Raw genomic sequence first — 15,327 nt, forward strand, 5'->3', positions numbered from 1 at the left:
TGTAAACGGGAGGCGGAGCCTATTTTGTGCCATTATGCACGGCACAGAATAGGCTCCGCCTCCTGTTTTCAACAAATCAGGGGCGAGAACGTTGTCATTCGGGATGATGGTTGACTAGGAGCGTGCTATGTGGTGAAGTTCATTTCTAAGAGTGTAGCGGTGATGCCGCGCTCGTAGCTACCCCAAGTGCTGTGCCCGACGCAATGGCTAATCCTCCCATTCATTGGAGGTAATTAATCTATTGGGAGCTGCATTGGAAACAACCCTTTTTTACCCTTTTTACCCTATACTAGAGGGCGCTACCGATTTAGAGTGTACAGCTAACCTACCTGCATAGCGTATTGCTTTCACTGGGTCCCCGTAGCTTTCTCACGGCTATATGGAAGCACAATATGTGAGCATCAAATTTGGTTTTAAAACGCGGGAGAGGGTCATTAATTCCGCAACCTAACATATAAAGTTTTGTCAGATGTACGTTGTTTGCGGTGGATGTTGCTGAAACCGTCTTGATAGGTACTGTGTAAGCTCTGTGCAACTTGTGATGTGAAAAGCTCGGAAGTTAAGAACTGACCAACCAAAAGCAATGAACTTAAACGCAGCTTTATTCGTGCCGCACCATCTGAAGGGAAATATTGCACCAAGGATCGGAGACGTGTTGTGCAGAACACGTCTTCTCAAGTACTCGAACTGGAGAGGATCTTGGCTGCGTTCTCCCTGAGACATTGCTAAAATGAGATATTCAAACAATTACTAAATTGTGCGAATTGGGAAAAGGAGTAGCGATATTAAAGAAAAGCTACAGTATAAGTACATTAGATATATTCTAACAACGAAAGAAAAGCGAGATGTTGACTTACGGCTTTGGCACCCGAGAACCCCTAAACAAGGAATAAGGAAGAAACATGCAACGTAAGCAATGAATGACAACAAAACTATACATGCGTGTATGTTTCTGCCAGGTCGTCAGAGGGTTTACAGTTTTAGCTTTAGCTTCGTTGGTTTTTAGTTGAGTGTCAGAGCTTTCTCTTGCGGACAATGTGGTGTGCAAGCATGTATATCGTGTACTATATAGTCGGGACGTGCTCGTATGAGTTTTACCGTAAGGGAGAAGGTTCTGCACCTTATAAGCCTTCAACTGCGAGAAGTGAGAAACGCGTACGCTACTTGTAGGAGCAACCTCGATGACGTTCCTATCATGAAGGCTCAGTTGCGGAAATGTCGCGTTCCGCTGCCTGGGTTTTAGGCATTATAGGAGTTTTGTGACTGGGCGAAAGAATTAAGTGGAAGCGCTAATTAACTGACAGACGGACGGAAAAAGTGCGGCCTTCAGAGGGAGCGTCAGTGAGGTGAAGTGCGGGTATCCTTCCAAAAGCAAATCAAAGAGAGTACAGGCACACAAACAAGCATGCAAGTTTGCAATCAGTTATTTCTCCTCAATCAATGTCAGCCAATGTAAAACAATATACTCTCTTTTCGACAAAGTGAGAGGGGAAGACGGAATAGTTCGGGGCTCTTACCGAAAATCAAGGTAAAGTGCCACCTAACGGAAACTACAACGTTTTATGCCGAGCCAAGTGCCACTAACGGCACGCCGTCGAGCAAAGTAGTTTGCTCTCAACATTTCTTACGCCTTTCTGGACACCCTGTTGGGCAGAGTGTTGAGATCTGTCTGTTGTACTCCACTGGGGAAGGCACAGCAGAGCATTGTTTTCAGTCCCAGTTTTCTCGAATGTTCAGGGGAAATAGTTTCCACGGACCCAGTTTTAGCTCTGCCGCAACCTGTCGTACGCCTACTGTCCATATAGTCATGCCTTCACGTCTGTGACACGCTTCGTCTACCGGATGAACTGCCCGCGATATCGTCTTCCACTGACTCCCTACCCCGCTATAAGGAACACGGAAGGCACAAATCTTTTCTTTTACCGGATGATATGAACATTTCATTTTGGAAACGCGTATTTCAGTAAAGTTGCAAGGGCGCGTGCACCGGCGATGATCTTTCCGAGCTCCTTCTGCCGTGTCGTGATGTCAGATTACCGATCATTTTTATTGGTTGCCGAGAATCGTCTGCTAGCGAGGGGGCCAGTCAACTGCTCCGTGTCAGACGCAGGATAAATGCAAATGCAACCCCGAAAAAAAAAAAAAAGATCACTATGCCGATCGGCCTTGCCGAGCGGCATAGCGAGGGCGCACCTTTAGAGGACCAACCGAGGTAAGCAGGTTTTCTGACCTGCGACATTTAAAGCTCTATTGTGTACCAGGACTGCGCGCTGCACTAGTACTTTTGGTGCGAATATCTATGTCAGGGCGTGTAATCTTAGTTTCTACTATTATACCGGCATATTTTTCTTCTCGAGTCGTCCAGGCTCATTCAAAGGATGTTGCTGATGTTCTGACAGTCGCATACGAAGCTGCAGGTTCCACATACACATTTTTGATGCCTTCCTGCGTACTGTACGGTCGTGTGCCTTCCTTAGTCGAAAGCTCAATGCAATAACTACACGATGAGTATTTTACTTTTTTTTCTGTTTCTTTCTTTCTTTCTTTTTTGCTTAGGACATTGCCACCTTACGATGTTCAACAAGATTGCATGAGAGCAGACGGTCCCCCACGTGCCCTTTACGCGTAGACATAGGGGCCGCGGCATGGGGCTTGTGGGCACCGAATGGATAATGTGGTTGTACCTTAATTACACGCTCAACATGTTGTTACATGCTCAAGGTTAGCATGCTCAAGTATGTATGGATGTTATGCGGTACAGTTTAACGTGATGATAGTACCCTGACTCCCGTGACCGCAAACCCATTGTCGCCTACCGACATTAATCTAATGATGATTCTTATGATGATGATGATGATGATACGAACAAGAAAAAAATTGGGGCGTGAGCTGCAACAAGCAAGTCAGAAAATGACAAAGAAAAATTATAAAAGAAACTGGAGAGGAGGAGGAAAGAACTATTAGGAGAGGGTCAAATGGCGGCCTTTCTACCTCGTAAAACTCACCATTGCATTAATAAAGCAATTAACCTGTAAAATCAGGAAAACACACGTTAAACCACGGCAGTCTGACACCATGTGCGGGAAAACGCAAAAATTTTACCATTTCTTGAGCATCGCCAAGCTTCAAGCACTTTGCGAGCTGAAAGTAAAAGAAGACACATATAGGCACCCATAGATTAGATTAGAAAAGAAAAAAAATATGTGGAGTTGTATCCCGACGTAGGTAGGTATGGATACTCCAATACCTGTAGTCTAGGAAAACATGCAATCAGAACAAGAAACTCAAAGGAAACACAACTAGAACGACAATCCGCGCGAAACCCCACATTTACAAAGTCGTACTAAGGGGGGGGGGGGGGGGGGGGGAGGCACCCTACGGGGCACCGTAAGGGACAAACAAATATGGAGGTCAATAAATGCTGTAGGCATCGATACAGAATCAATTCCCGACAGCTCCGATAATCAACCTTTACGGAAACACAGCACGTGGAAGGGCCGAAATACTATTGTTCCACATCATGTAGAAAACACCGGAATCTGCAAAAGGCCGGTTGAAATGTTAGCGGTAAAAGCGAACGAGATATTGTTGGGGTTGCAGACGCACACCCAGTATGGCATGTCTTTATCAGTGCAGACCAGTGACTTCGTCCTCACATCACAACAATGGGGCGATGGTGAACAACAACAACAAATAAATTGTGTGTATTACCTGGAGTGATTCACCACTGGAGAGCAGCACAATACCCCATTAGAGGCGAAACATTAAATGTGATATATGAGACTGAAGTTGTGTGCAAGTACAAAAATTGAGTTGTCCTCCATTGACTGCGCTACGCCGCAAAAAGGAGTAGGGGGGCACTCTTCCACATCCGAGACATGTGTACCACAAAATTACACTTGGCGACACACTTGTGGTTACCAATATCGACATTGCGGTGCCGTTTTCTACGTTTACGGCAGCATATACCGATGGCGCATCCCGAAACAACAAGTCCGCCTCAGCATTCGTCATACCATCCGAAGGCGTAGTGCACGGAAGACTCCTTTCACATCCAACCTCCTCCACAGCTGCGGAACTCTATGCCATCCTTTTCTTTCTACAACACATCGCTGATTTTACGCCGCGGGAATGGGCAGTCTTCACAGACTCCAAATCTGCACTTCAAGCACTTGAAAATTCCGGCATACGAGGCCCATCCACACTCCTAGTCACAGATGTGTTAATGGCTTCCAACACTATCTACGCAGCAGGCCACAGGCTACTTCTCCAGTGGGTTCAAGCCCATTGTGGTGTCGTGGGAAACGAGCAGGCCGACAGCGCCGCAGAAGCAGCACTCTCACATCGAAAACGGACCAGTATTGTTCTGCTGAGGGGAGACCGCCGTCCAATTCTCCGACGCCTAGTGACACCCCTGGCTTCCCGCCAATGGACAACCGACATTCTCCCCCCCTCTATGTTGAGCAGAGTTGATCCAACGCGCGCTTTCCGCATGCCACGAAACACCTCTCGTCAAGATGCTGCATAAACCCCCCGAATGCGCCTCGATGTGCCCTTTACAGCTCAGTGGCGTTACCGCTTGAGGCAAGTTGACTCTCCCATCTGCTGCCACTGTGGTGTGCTTGAGGATCTGGAGCATATTCTTCTTCATTGCTCCCACTACCAACCTTCCCGAACCAAACTCTCCGAGTCTCCTCGTCAGCTGGACTCCCGCCCCTTCTCCCTATCGAAATTGCTTGGTCCCTGGCCTAATCCAGCCCAGACGCTGTGTGCTCAAAGCTCTTCTGACATTTCTGGACACCATCGGACTTCGATCGTTATTGTGACGGGGCTCGTTATTTTATTCCCCACATTTCCACCAGCAATGGGGTAGAGTATCGCCTGTGGCGATGAACCTCCTCACTCTCCAAAGCCAAAATAAAGTTGTTGTTGCGGTGCCGTCCTAGATATACACTTTTTTTCTGTTTTACAATGTATAACGAGTGCTGCCGAAGCCATAGTCTATAGCAAGATAGGTTGGTAACGTGGCCGCATACTGATCCAGCATACTAATTTGCGGTTATGCCGCAAGCAAGTTAGTAGTATAGTGCAAGTTGCTTAATCACGCCGCTCTCCCTGTAGGGCGTGAACCACAGGGTCCCGTGTGCTCAGGTTTCAAAGCGGGTTAAAGAACCCAATAGTTCGGCCAACTTTATCCACGAATCAGCTAGTGTGGCGTGTTGAAATCATATGAGGTATTGAAGGGCTGTAACGTCGTGCCGTAAGTTGAAGGTGTGTGATGATCAGGGGCTCTGAGTCCGGGCTCTAAGGCCATGCCGCCGGGGCCCTGATACCTTGAGGAGCTGTAAGTCGTTGCCACACGTTGAAGGTAATGGGGGCAAGACACACTTATCCTTTATTGGTTAGAGGTTGTTGCAGTGGATCTTTACAGTCGACAGAACAGTAACTCAGTAGCTCTTGCTTTTTACTTACCTTATCAGCGTTACTTAAAATCGATGCCATAAGGTTTCCCGTGTTGGTATTTTGACCGTCGTCCTTCATTTCAAGGCATGCCTTTGCCTTGGTAACGATGCTTTTTATGTCTAAAAAAATTGAAATACAGACACTTTAAAAAGTACGTAGAGCGTAAGCAACACAGATCTGGAAATACGCTTAATGAATGCGATTTGTTTTCCGATGATTCCGGCCGAGGACGCCAGCAGCTTGGTGGCAGGGCACAAGTTGCTTAGACACGCGTGGGACGTTAAAGGGACCGAAAAGTGAAAAATAACCCCCATATTTTTGCCCACTGTCGTGCACAACATCGTTGTTTGATAAGACACAGAAAGCATTACTTCTCAATTCGGCATATTTTTTACGTATAAATAGTTTGAAGATTGCCGGAACGGATTTCGGGTTCAGTGCTCCCAGGGATTGGTCAACCCTTACCACGTGAGAGATAATTTTGTAGAGAACAAAGTTGACGCACATTATCTTACAGCTAAACGCCATTTTAAAAATGACGCTCACTTCCATAGCTTTTACGTTAATTCAGCATTCAGCTACTTCGCCGCTACGAGCTACGATCCGCCGCGCCATCTGCAAGGCCATCTGTGTTATCGCGTTTATTGTTTACGTCGTGGGTGGTCATGTCGGTCGCGCGAAGCAGAAAGTGTAAGTGAATGACATGTTCGTGGCTTTTGTGTCAATTATTCGAGAGACCTACATATGCCTGGTGTAATTTTGGTGTTGGGGGATGCAACAATCATGTTCGTTCACCATCGGCGGCGGGCGTTTTCTGCCACAAGATTCAACAGGAGAGTGCGCGAAAACGTATGTGGTTCGCAACACTCGGTTATTAGATGTAGTAGTCGTGCCGTGTGTGCTGAGCTCATTTTGCTAACGATGACTACGAATATGCCGTAGAAGGCGAATCGCGAAGACGTAACGAAGCACACTGATGCTCAGTACCCAGTGATTTTGGTTTACCGAGGTGACGAGTTCAACACAACGTCTTATGTACGTACAGGCGTCACACATGTGTAAATTATAATATAACGATGACGTATTCCATTTAACTTATGTTATCCTACTTGTCTCGTACTCAACATTGTCAACATCAACAAATTTAATTTTAGGGGCCTTCCAGTGTTGAAGTGGCGCAAGACTGCTTCGTGTGTGTGATCCAGGCACTCAAGTTGACATGACAGAAATAGCTGAAAGCTGGTATGCAAAGTTCACAGATGGAAGCACTACATTTGTTACGTGTTGCAGACTTTGTGACGTTTTTTGGAGTCTTTCGACAGGTGCAGAACATTAGTATGACGTCAACAATAGCAGAAGAAACCGATGAGTACTACTAGCTTGTTTGAAGGGTACAAGAATACTTCCTGTTGAGGTGTAGTTATGACTTTATGACTAAGGAGCGCTAATTAATTTTCTAGAGATGCATCCTCTACGCTTGAATGCCCAATGAAACAGCGAACGTTCATTGTCTTTGAAGCCCCACTACTGGAATTGTTCAATGTGTGTCAGAGCTGTAGTGAGCCATGCAAGGTTACCACATCATATTGGTCCTAAATTTGCAGAGTTCCCCTATCTCGGACGCAACTGTCATTTCTCTTCATTGCTCTTCCGATCCTACCTTCTCAGAGATTAGTGTGGTTCACCACACACTCCATGGGCACTGCCTTTCTCTACTCATGTTTTCGGTTTCTCGTTCTGTTGAATAAATCTTCACTTGAGTTTGCAGCCATCACGCTGCCTACTGTGTTTTCAACAGAAAGTCCGTCTGACATACCAAGCTGTCCAACTTTGTCTTGTCCCCCAACAACAACAACAACAACAATAAATGAAGAAGTGATGATGACATGGGATGTTTCCCCGTGGTAGCCACAGGACACTACCCCATTTCACAGTGGTTAATATGAGAGGATGAATTCTGGTGAGAATGAAGCAACGACAGGTCGGAGTTCTGTTTAGAGCTCTTCAAGGAGTCCAGTGGCCTGCATGAAAACAAAAAGGGAGCGAAGAGCCCGGCACTGAAGTTCAGGGGAGCTCCATGGGCCAAGTACTTTGGACAAGCTGAATGGTCTATGGTCGAGGAGTTCAAGTTGGCGTCGAAGTACCCGGCGTTCACACGTGTACCGCTCACAGTCCTCGATGATATGGGGGATCGTAGCTGGGGTGCGGCAAGCTAGGCACAGCGCCGTGTTACTGTAACCCAGCTTAGCACGGAACGCAGGGGTGAAGGCGACGTTGAGTCGTAGACGCCGCAGGAGTGTCGTAAAGCTGCGAGGGAAGCCACCTGGCATCCTAAATGATAATGACGGGTCCACTGCATGGAGGAGCGACCATTGAGTGATGTCATGCAGCCATTGCTGGCGGGCCAAGGGTGACACCAACGCAGACAAGTAGGAGCGCCTATCCCCGTTGGACAGGATAATGGGCAGGGCTCTGGAGATACGGTGGGCCGCAGCCGCCGCCAAATCTGCCTCTTCGTTGCCCTGAATGCCGGTGTGGCCGGGGACCCACTGTAGGGTCACCCGGTGTCCCTGTTCGCCGAGAACCTTGAGCGCCGTCAGGATACTAACAACCACCGGGGCCAACGAGCCGCGGATGCCCATGGTTCCTACACATTGCAGGGCTGATTTTGAGTCGGTGTATATCACCCAGGAACGGGGAGGGTACTTTGTGACAGACTTTAGAGATAACAAGATGGCATACAGCTCCGCAGAGGTCGACGAAGTGCGATGTGACAGGCGGAACCCACATGATAGTGACTCCTCCGGTATGACAAAGGCAGCGGAGGAGCCATCCGACGTAGACGAACCATCTGTGAACACAGCCGTGCGGCCTCTGTAGTTTGTATCCATCATTTCCAAAGTAGACTGCTTGAGAACCGAAACGGGGATCTGGCTCTTCGGCCCCAGGAGGCCAGGGATGTGTGTCGAGAGGGATGGGCTCGGCAGTGTCCATGGTGCCACTGAAGGGGCGGTCGGGGCAACAGTGAAGCCAGGGATGTTTCCAGATGTTGCTGTAACACATAGCGAGAGTTTACTGTTCTTCCGCCTACGTAGCTTTTGAACCAGAGGATGACGCCGGTGGTGAGCGAGCAGCCGTAGGTAGTGTCGGATGGTTTCTCTTCGGCGGAGGACATCGATGGGTATTTCCCCGGCGTCGGCGATCACCATCCGTGTCTCAGCGCTGCGCGGGACACCAAGGCACGTCCGCAGGCTGCGTGCCAGTGTACACCGAAGCTTGTGCTCAGACGTGGCTGATATACCGTGCAATACGGGCAAGCTGTATAGCAGGGAGCCGCGAACCAGAGTTTTGTGGAGCACAAGAAGATCCCGCTCAGTGCAGCCCCAGCGCACGCCGGCAAAGTGGCGAATCACATTCCCCCTGCGCTGAGCCTTTGAGATGATGAAGTCAATGTGCCTTCGCCACAACAGGTTGCGGTCCAGGATAACACCCAGGAACCTGTGAAACTTGACTTGTATGAGGGGGCAATCCCCAATCCGCAGTTGGAACCTCCGCATCTCTCTTCGAGTAAACGGAAGGACAGCGCTTTTTTCGGTGGAGATATCCATCCCCGCGTTCAAGAAGAAGTTGTTGATGGCATCCAGTGCTCTTTGCAACCGATGTTGAATTGCCGGCCGGGACTTTCCGACAGTCCAGATACACACATCGTCCGCATATATGGAGAGATTTACTCTCCTCGGTAGACATTCCTTGAGATCAACCATGACGATATTGAATAGTAACGGGCTTAGGACACTTCCTTGCGGGACATCCTGCGGAACAGCAGTCTTTTCTGTGTCACCCTCGCCTGTTCTGACAAAAATTTGCCTTTGGCTCAGGAAGTCGGAAAGCCATGCAAGCGCTTTCCCAGGCACTTGCGACCGAAGTAACGCATGCAGAACACCGGGGTGACTTACGGTGTCATACGCCCGCTTGACGTCCAGGAAGACAGCCATCACGATTTGCCTCCGGGCTTCCGCTTCCTCAACAGTAGAGACCAAATCCATCACCGAATCCATTGAACTACGATGCCTACGGAAGCCTGACATTTCCTGGGCGAAAACACATCTCCTCTCAAGCCACCACTCGAGCCTGTGCAGCACCATGCGCTCCAGAACTTTGCCTAGGCAGCTGGTAAGGCTGACAGGCCGAAAAGACGCCAGGTCCAAGGGGTGTTTTCCAGGTTTCAGTATGGGAACCACTAGGGCCTCCTTCCACTGAGCAGGGACTTGTCCATCCCTCCATGATTTATTGTAGATCTCTAAGAGGACCAGAAGGCAGGTGTCATTCAGGTTACGGAGCGCAGCATAGGTGACCAAGTCCGGACCAGGTGACGACTTTTTCCGAGAAAACGCCAGGGCCGCCTTGAATTCTGCAACCGTGAAGTCTGCATCCATGGCGGGGTCCGATGATAGAGGAGCTTGGCTAATAGCGCGCTGTAGCTGCACAACATGTTCCTGAAAGCCTGAACATTTCGCCGCCTCGGAACTCGCTGCTATGGTCTTGCAAAATTCGTATGCAACTTCCTTCTCGGGCTTGGAAATCGAGAGAGACAGAGATCGCAGGGGGTTCTTCGCCGGAGGAGCTTCCCGGAGACTTCGAGCAACGCGCCATACCTTCGCAGTGCTGGTAAAAGGGGTCAGAGACGCACAGAACTGCCGCCATCTTCGTATGTCCACGGCCTTCAGGGCCTTTTGTACCATTACGTTTGCACGACGGGCATCCTGAACATCCGTGAGTTGGCCAGGTCGCCGAGCCTTTCGCTCCGCCCGTCTCCTATAAGCACGCAAACGCTCCACTACTGGATCTGTACCTGCATGACCAGCAGCGACCTTAGCAGTCGTAGTGGACGACGTTATGCACCGCACAATGAGACCCGTAATTTCCTCTGCTGTCATTCCCGCCTGCACATCTTTCTTGCTCAGGTTGCGAAAGGACTGCCAATTGGTCAACCGAGCGATCCTGTGGCCTGCTCCGGGCGCGTACTTGGAATACGAGAGGAATATGGGGAGATGATCGCTGCCTCTGCCGTCCAAATCCGTACTCCAAGTGACATGTGGAAAAAGATCCCTGGAACAGAGCGAAACGTCCAGTGCGTCCGTCGAGAAGTCTCGACGCAAGAATGTTGGAGACCCATCATTCAAGACACAGAGGTCAAGATCTTCAATGACGTCGCACCACAGAGACCCCTTGCCATCGCGCTTACGGCTTCCCCACATAGGATGGTGCGCATTTATGTCACCAACTACAAGCGAGGGAGCACCTAATCCACCAAGAGCCGACCGTAAGTCATGCATTGTCACCGGGACGGACGGCGGAGCATACATACTTAGAACAGACAATGTAGTTCTTCCAAGCTGAACTCTGCAATGCACAAGGTCGAACGGCAGTGGCCCCACCGGGTGTATCTGCGTTGCAGATACCCAATGGAGCCGATCTTCATATCAGAAAGCGGTATCCTAAAGCTAATCGATTCGATTCGCATTTCTTCGTCATGTGGTTTCGACGGCATCAACAGTAAAATTTTAAAGGGCACTAGGATCATCTCCTCTTCATATCTAACTGCTATCTTCCGGCAGTCGTCATCTTCTGCTGTCGTCCCTGAGGACTGGCGGGTGGGTAAAGTCATCCCTATCTACAAGAAAGGTGACAAGCACCACGCTAACAATTACCGTCCAATATCACTAACGACTGTGCCATCTAAAATTCTGGAACATATAATACATTCAAACATAATATTCTTTCTCGAGTCTAATGGCCTCATTTCGCCCTGTCAACATGGCTTCCGCAAACATTTTTCCTGCAACACCCAACTCGCCTCGTTCATTCACGATATTCATACTAATCTCGACAACAGACTTCAGATAGACGTCATATTCCTTGAGTTCTTTCGTGCCTTCGACCGGGTTCCTCATGGCCGACTAATGACCAAGCTGCGGAGCTTCAATATTGATTCCACGACGTTATCTTGGATTTCTGCATTCCTGAGTTCCCGTTCGCAGTCTGTCTTCGCCAATAACGTACTCTCAGATGCCCACCCAGTCTCTTCCGGTGTACCGCAGGGTTCCGTGTTAGGACCTCTCCTGTTTCTCCTGTTCATTAATGACCTGCCTTTGTCCATACAGTCAAACATACGTCTCTTTGCCGATGACTGTGTCCTTTATCGCTGCATCTCCTCTCCCGACGACCATCTCATCCTTCAATATGACCTCACCCTCATCGATCAGTGGTGCAGTAAGTGGCTAATGTCACTCAATATTGATAAATGTTGCCACGTCCCATTTTGTAAGAAAAATCCAAAATCCAACCACTCTTACTCCCTTAATGGTTCTGTAATTTCGTCCGCTACATCATATAAGTATCTGGGTGTTAATTTGCAAAACGATCTTTCTTGGAACATCCACGTAAGTTCCATCGTTAACAAAGCTAACCGCACCTTAGGATATTTGAAACGGCATCTCTCGTCTGCTCCCCCTAATATTAAACACCTGGCTTACATCACATTAGTCCGGCCTCAGCTAGAGTATGCCTCTGCCGTATGGCATCCATCTACTGCTTACCTTGTGCGCGACCTCGAAGCCGTTCAAAACCGCGCAACCAGGTTCATCACTAGTAACTAATCACCATATACAAGTATCTCTTCATTAAAAAAACACATCAACCTGGCCGAACTGCACGTCCGTAGGAGGGCCGCACGCTTATCACTGTTTCACAAGTTCTACCATTCTCCTGCCATCAGGTCATCCTATATCAATCCTCCTCAATAAATTCAAAAGCAAAAAACAAAACTGTTTATACGTCTTTTGTTTATTTTGTTGTAGGTTTTACAGATCTATTAAGTACGTCAAAACATCAGAGGGCAGGAAGTCCTACTCTGTTTCCTAAATTCCTGGACAATAAAAAAGAAATATATAGTTTGAGTTGTGACAAAATGTTGCTTCTGCACTTATATTACATTTCAAATAAATGTTATGATGAGTTTGTCGTGTACACTGAAGCCAGTTTGAATTTGCAGGGCTGTCGAAAATACTTTTCAAAAGTGCATCTCAATTACAGTAACAGATAACTTATGCAATAAATTATTTAGCCATTTTAGAGTACTATGCACACCAATGGTGCATGGTTAACTTTGAACCCAGATCAAGGGTTAATAATAATTGAAGTCAGCCCTCAAGTCCTTCTTTACAAATGTTAGTTGGTGACGTGATAATGAATGAGTTACAAGTACTCCGTTTAGCAAAACAGAGTTAATCAAGTGTTAAATCCCAATCTTGGTTCAAATATTAATTGACATTTGGAAACGTGGTCACTAAGAAGTATACTAAAAGGTTATGAACACAGTTCAGCTGAATGACACTGATGAAAATTATCTTACTTACTCCTCACATATACAATTGAGACATGAGTATAACCTACAAATACATCTATGCCCACAGGTTACTCAATCCTCCAGGAACAAACTAGTAATTATAATATGCTGTGACAGCAAAGAAAATGCAATGAGAAAAACTTGCAGCAAGCACGAAATGAAAATATGCTGACATCAACATTTCTACAAGTCTGCGCACTGATGGGAAAGCATCCCTAATTGCATGCATGACGCAGATCGAGATCCAGTGGAGTACTTTCTATTGTATTTTCTCGGAGCACCCCATATCCTTCTTGTGAATGGAAGACAGGTGGTATAACGGAATTTCCTGCAGAAATAAGGGTTTTCCGTCCATGCAGTTTGCCGTTCAAGTAGCGCGTAAAGACCACACGGCTCTGCCGTGTATGTTGCCATGCTCTTCGGTTTCTCGGATGTATGTAAAAGACACTTGCAGTACTTCGGTGTCAAGGCACAGTATTTCGAAATATTAGTTAGTTCTGATGCAATTGTCTGTCTGCCTTCCACACGTATTCTGTACCTCTCGGCAGCAAAAAACCGTAGTATCCATCCGTAGTATCCGTCGGTTTGCATTTCACACATGAACACCTGCACGACGACAAAAAAGCGCTTGTTTCGGCTTACACAAGTGCTTCTCCCTGATACATGGAAATTTCACAAAGAAGTCCATGTTCACGGCGCTGTGAGTTACTGCTGAGGAGGAATGTGACTCCGACTAATCTCTGGACGAGAAATCTTCTGCTGCGAAGAACACACTTTCCACCACGCTAACGCACGAACAACAGTTCTGTGTGAGCGACAGTTCTCAAATGCGGAATTCCAGCGCACTCATGTTCAAGAGGCTCGACATTCTCGACGTAGAAAGTGGTCACAAATGCCCACTGCCATTTTCGTTTTCGCCGGATTAGCGCCTGGAAGTGCGCGTATTACATGCGTCCTCGACAGATGGCGCGGGGTCATGCAATTGTTGACAGACTGCTTGGTTTCCTACTAGGTCCCTGGACATGCAATTATGGAAAATTCGATTACAGAAAAACTAGAGCGATTTCAGCGGAGTTCTTTGATATTTGAACTTTTGAAGGTTCAAGCTTTTCGCTGAACATAAAGTTTCGATAGGTTTATATTCACTTTTCGGTCCCTTTAAGTACAGTGTGCCGTGTGCTGAGCTTTCGGCGCGTGTTAAACAACCCTCAGCTTGGCAAAGTTAGTCCACAGACCGACCGCTGTGGCGTCGCTCATGATCACAGTTGACTCACGATGTAATTCCGCGAATTATCATCACCAACCTCGATGTTTATCAGCATCGGACAGATGCAAGAAAATCATGTTCGGTAAGTGCACGACGCATAAACCTCAACGCCTAACTTTTCTCTCTCGATCTGCGCTCACTGCTACGCGCCCAAAGCTATGCTTGTCAATCGTTGAGAACGAGTATGATGGGATCCTGCGTTTTCGTGCTGTGATAGCAGACTATTTTTAAAAGTCAGTGACGTGTGTTTATGATGCAGTATAGATGATGTGAACGAGTGTAGTTGTATCACTAATCATTTCTATTATGCGCTGGGGCGGAATGGGACGAAATATCTTACCGCGAAAAATCTCTCAGACCGGCTCAAGACTCAAAAGACATCGTTTCCGGGGCTGGGGGTACCGTGCCAGGCGGCTCACGCATCTCAATCCTGCTATCCACGACTTTTCCGGTAAGGTTTATGGTCATTCTTGCCATGATTTAACGTGACCGCCTGTTGACGATGTAGCAGTCGGAATGCCATTCCCACTGCACATGCTCGGGATCATCTTGTTTGTCGTCACCTTCGTATAGTCGCACAGCTACAGCATTAATGTCTCCGTTCCCAAGGATTCAGAGTATACAGACGACTGAAATTAAACAATGCCGCAAACAAATCTTTCGCTAAGAACGTGGCTGGGAGAAGAACATGAACGTAGGCACACAGATACTTCAGGTAGTCAGGTAGGTTCGCGGCGACGTCCGTGGCGCGCCTTCCCATGACGATGCATCCTGTACCCATGTGACTTTTTCCCATGCTGTCGCGATGGCCCTCCAGTGCACGCTTCAAATCTCCAGGAACATGCACATAACATGCCAGGACTTACCTAAACCGTCTGTGGAAAGCACGCAGGTTGTGGCGGCTACCAAGATCGCGAAAACAATCTTCATGGTCTCTCCTGCTGGTGTTAGAGAAACGTTGCTTACGTGTGGCAGCGCGTTTCTTTTATACCAGTAATTGTATGCGTTGCGTTTTCTTGAGCCACTCCCCTAATTTCTAAGCGTGACTTGTGTTGCTGTCAGGAAAGTGAATGTTGCAGCTGGAGTGACAAAACCTCCGCATGGTAAGTACCATGCTCGGTTGCTTTCGAAGGCGATTGTTTTATATCGTGACGGCATGTTTGGGAGTGCCGCAGGCTTTACGTCCTTG

General features: G+C 47.8%; 1 protein-coding gene across 1 annotated transcript; it reads right to left on the bottom strand.

Moving 5' to 3' along the window:
- Window positions 1–584: 584 nt before the first annotated feature.
- On the bottom strand, window positions 585–15,114 carry LOC135400503 (uncharacterized). Its single transcript, XM_064632338.1, has 6 exons — window positions 15,005–15,114; window positions 5,473–5,582; window positions 3,103–3,141; window positions 3,006–3,029; window positions 858–878; window positions 585–725 (listed from the first exon to the last, which is right to left on the bottom strand). Exons 1-6 carry the CDS (start codon window positions 15,066–15,068, stop codon window positions 675–677), a joined length of 309 nt encoding a protein of 102 aa, XP_064488408.1. The 5' UTR covers window positions 15,069–15,114; the 3' UTR covers window positions 585–674.
- Between the last annotated feature and the right edge of the window lie 213 nt (window positions 15,115–15,327).

Source organism: Ornithodoros turicata, chromosome 1 (assembly GCF_037126465.1).
Source record: "Ornithodoros turicata isolate Travis chromosome 1, ASM3712646v1, whole genome shotgun sequence".
In the NCBI taxonomy this organism is placed as follows: domain Eukaryota; kingdom Metazoa; phylum Arthropoda; class Arachnida; order Ixodida; family Argasidae; genus Ornithodoros; species Ornithodoros turicata.

Coding starts and splice junctions, on each gene's coding strand:
- LOC135400503 (XM_064632338.1), bottom strand. CDS start 15,068: ATGAAGATTGTTTTCGCGATCTTGGTAGCCGCCACAACCTGCGTGCTT. Junction 5,583..15,004: donor GCTTTCCACAGACGGTTTAG/GTAAGTCCTGGC, acceptor CAATTTTTTTAG/ACATAAAAAGCATCGTTACC. Junction 879..3,005: donor ATTGCTTTATTAATGCAATG/GTGAGTTTTACG, acceptor TTCCTTGTTTAG/GGGTTCTCGGGTGCCAAAGC.